The sequence below is a fragment of the Gavialis gangeticus genome, unplaced genomic scaffold, assembly GCF_001723915.1.
Source record: "Gavialis gangeticus isolate Ggan-Ray unplaced genomic scaffold, GavGan_comp1, whole genome shotgun sequence".
In the NCBI taxonomy this organism is placed as follows: domain Eukaryota; kingdom Metazoa; phylum Chordata; order Crocodylia; family Gavialidae; genus Gavialis; species Gavialis gangeticus.
The window spans coordinates 46,454,944-46,458,767 of NW_017729033.1; the positions used below are offsets into that span (position 1 = coordinate 46,454,944).

The 3,824-nt window shown below is 51.3% G+C and overlaps 1 protein-coding gene across 1 annotated transcript in view; it reads left to right on the top strand.

Moving 5' to 3' along the window:
• The first annotated feature begins 2,055 nt into the window (after positions 1 to 2,055).
• Positions 2,056 to 3,824, top strand: part of STIM2 (stromal interaction molecule 2) — a 95,535-nt gene continuing 93,766 nt past the window's right edge. The window contains exon 1 of the mRNA XM_019525826.1: positions 2,056 to 2,110. Coding sequence (XP_019381371.1) covers positions 2,056 to 2,110 — 55 coding nt within the window. The remainder of the gene's footprint in view (positions 2,111 to 3,824) is intronic.

Sequence of the window (3,824 nt, forward strand, 5' to 3'; positions counted from 1 at the left end):
GGACCTGAACCTGTTCAGCCTCCAAAAGAGAAGGCTGAGGGGGGATCTTGTGGCCTGTTATAAACTAGTCAGGGGGGATCAGCAGGCATTGGGGGAGTCACTGTTCCCCCAAGTACCACCAGGAGTGACCAGGAATAACGGTCACAAGCTGGCAGAGGATAGGTTTAGGTTAGATATCAGGAGGCGCTACTTCACGGTCAGGGTGGCTAGGGTCTGGAACCAACTTCCAAGGGAAGTGGTGCTGGCTCCTACCCTGGGGGTTTTTAAGAGGAAGTTAGATGAACACCTTGCTGGGGTCGTTTGACCCCAGTACTCTTTCCTGCCATGACAGTGGGTCGGACTAGATGATCTGCTCAGGTCCCTTCTGACCCTAGAAACTATGAAAGTATAAGCTATGGGTTGGAAGCTACAAGGAGGAAGCTGGAAGTTGGAGGTCTGCAAGAGCTCTGTTGAGTGGGAAACAACTGGCAGGTCAGCTCACAGAGGAGCCTGGGGACCAAGCCAGGAGTGCCCCTCTCCCAGAGGACCGTGAGAGAACTGCTTCAGTCTCAGTTCTTTGTGGACTAGGTGGCCAGGGTGACAGCTCGCTGGATAGGGGAGCTGGAGGTGGAGCGCCAGAGGTGCCAGCAGGCTGCAACAATGGTAGCATTCCTGAAGCAGCAGCTGCTCACCAGGAGTAGAGACTAAGGAACTGAGGACACTTATAGATGTGCTCTGGGAGTGGATGGGGGAGGGGAGGGTGCTTTAGAGTGGCTTTAATTAAGGCACCCAGAGCATCACATGCATCAGCATCCTTACACTGAAAAATGGCGGTGGGGCCATTTAATTAGTCAATGAGCTTTAGTTAAAACCTCCCCACCACTGACATTTTTCAGCACGGGGACACTGATACATATGACGCTGGAGTCTGCTGGAGCATGGTAATTACCATGCTCTGACACGCTAATTAAAGTGCATCAGAGCAGCCTCTCTGCATGTGTATAGGTACCCTGAGATACCTGCTGGCTGCTGATGAAAGAAAGAATTAAGGAGATTGAGCAGCAGCTCCAGCAGCAGTGGTTTCAGCACCTCCAACAACAGCACCTGCAATTTCAGAAGGAGCAGCAGCAGAAGATACAGCAATTTCACAGTGAGTAGCTAGTTGCATTGAGAGAGGAGCAGGAAAGGTCATGCAGGAGAGGGAAAAGGCATTGCAACAGATACAAAAGCTCCAACAAGGAAAAGCAGCAGAGCTGTAATTGCCCGGCTGCAAACCCTGGAGAAAGCCAGAGATGTGAGCCAAGCCTTGGTGGAGGCGATAGATGGAGAAAGCTGCATTGCATCAATGTGTTCAAAACCTGAAGGCTGAGATCCAGGAACTCACTGTGAGGGGTTAGCAGGGTGAGGGTTAGGAGCAGCTAAGCCACTAAAAGCGTAGCTCCATGAACTGGAGAACAAGCTGAGATAAAGTCAGCAAAAGCTTTTCAGTGACTGTAAGGAGCTGGCAAGATTCGCTGCCCAAGCCAAGGCCTCTCAGCAGGAAAGGCAGGAGCTATTGAAGTAGCTGGAGGTGGGACACCACACCCAGGAGTGGCAAGAGATGGAGGTGGTAGCCTTTAAAAGGCCAAATTCTGAGCCTAGAAGCTGAGTTGGAAGATGCTATGATGAGGCCAGCTGAAGTCCTGCAACAGGAAGCAGAGAATCTGAGTCCTTGTAAAAGAGACTAAAGAGCAGATCAGGAGCAGTCTTGGCACAAGGGACGCCTGGGAGAAGAGAGGGCAGAGGCCAAGTCCATCACAGCCAAGGGGGAACCTGCCAGAATGCCCCTTAAAGAAAATGTGGAGTTGAGGAAGAAACCTTGGGAGGCCAAGTGAAGGGACAAGGTCCATCTACCCCACACAGAGAGAGCCCATGCCTGTGTCCAACAGCAAGGTCTCAGGACAAAAGAAAAGGGGGGCCCACCAGAAAGCAGTGGTGTGGATGGAGGAGGCCTTGAATACACTTGAGAGGAATTTGAGTCCTGGGAACCGCCCTCCTTGGAGATAATCCAGACAGGAGCTGCAGCCAGAGAGGAAGATGGCGACAGCATGTGCAAGAGTTATGAAGAGGCTTTTGCAGATCCTGTTCCAGGGTAAGCCAAACCAGAAGATGAATAGTGACAGGTTGACCATATTTGTATATAATCTATATTTCAGCATAAGATGGAAAAGACTGAAACAAGTGTTCCAGCAGGCAGGAACTATGAGGCATGCCGAAGTGTGGAGAAACAGAAGGGGAAAAAGTGAAGGAATGGGGACAGTGAAGTATGAACATCCCAGGAAGACTTATAGGCAGTATCCCTGTTAAATGAACAATTGCTATGTGGCTGTCCCATGAGGGTAAGAATGGATAAAGGGACAGCCCCCTACAGTGACTGCCAAGTGGAGACCTGTGTGGAGCTACAGCCAGAATTCCAGGAATGTGGGAAATTTTGGTGTGCGGTACAGGCTTGGTAGAGGACTGACCTCTATCCTCCATGGTAGGAAAGATCCCAGATTGAGTGTTGGCCTATGGGGAGACTGAAAGGATGGGGGTTGCTGTAAAGGGAATGAGTGGAACTACCTCTTGGAGACGGGTAGAAGGGATGTGATACCTAAGTGGGAGAAACCATGCCCATTGTGGGGCAACTACAGAGAGTAGGCAAGCAGGGATCAGAAATGTGGAAGTAAAATTAGAAACCCTGGTGGGTAGATGGGGTAGAACCACCTGATCAGAAGGGAAGAGCCTCCTGACTAGAAGGGGATGAGTTCTGGGAAGGAACTGGGGCCTGAGCAAGAGCAGGCAGACTAGATCCCATGGACAAGGGAGCAGGCAGAGAGGCTCTGTATCAAGGGGCTGTGGAGACTGTTTGAGGTTTGCATGGCCCTTAGTCGAATCCAGTGGGGTACCCTGGGCTTACGTTTTGGTTATGTGATGTTGGGGATAGCCAAGTGGGCTTATGTTTTGTTGGTGTCTGATGAAGTAGATGTTATAGGATGAAGTAGATTGTAAAATAATCCGTGGTTTGGGAGGGACTATAGGGGTAGAGGTCCCATAGCACCTCAGGGGGCACATTGAGAGAAGGTTTGGTGCCTGGGAGGATCAGGAGGGTCCAGTGCCCAGGAGGGGCTAGGGCACATCCAAGGTTGAGTGAAAGCAGCTTCACCCTGGGCACAGAGACACTAGGGGAGCTATGGCAGCTCAGTAGCCATTGACGTTTCAGCCAAAGCCAAAAAACACCCCCAAAACCAGGGCCAGGGAAGCTGAGATTCTGAGATAGTACAGTTTCACCTTGGGCTAGGAAGCATGTAAGAGCTGTGATCCTGGAGCTGTCTGAACTTGAGCCAACCCAAAGAGGTGGAGAAAGATTAGGAGAAAGCATTAGGCATATCATCTGTGAGACATGGGTGCGAGCACAGTAGAGAATGGAGTCCACAAAACATGTCCTTGAAGCACCTAGGTTGCAGGAGAACAGACGGATTAGGAAGGTCCCACCTAGTCCTAATAGCAACAGACGACAAAGCCAACATATTTAATAACTTCTTTGCCTCTGTCTTCCTCAGTAAGGACCAGAACTGCCGCCTCCCTGCTGGGCCCCCTTCGGGCCCCGGGGAGGGCTCATCTGGGCCTAGAGCGAGTGAGGATTTAGTTAGGGAGCTTCTGGAGGGGCTGGACGTCTTTAAGTCAGCCGGCCCAGACGATCTTCACCCTAGAGTCCTAAAGGAACTGGCTGGGGTCATTGCAAGTCCCCTGGCACGGCTTTATGAACACTCGTGGTGCTCTGGAGAGGTGCCGGAAGATTGGAAGAGGGCCAACGTGGTTCCCAT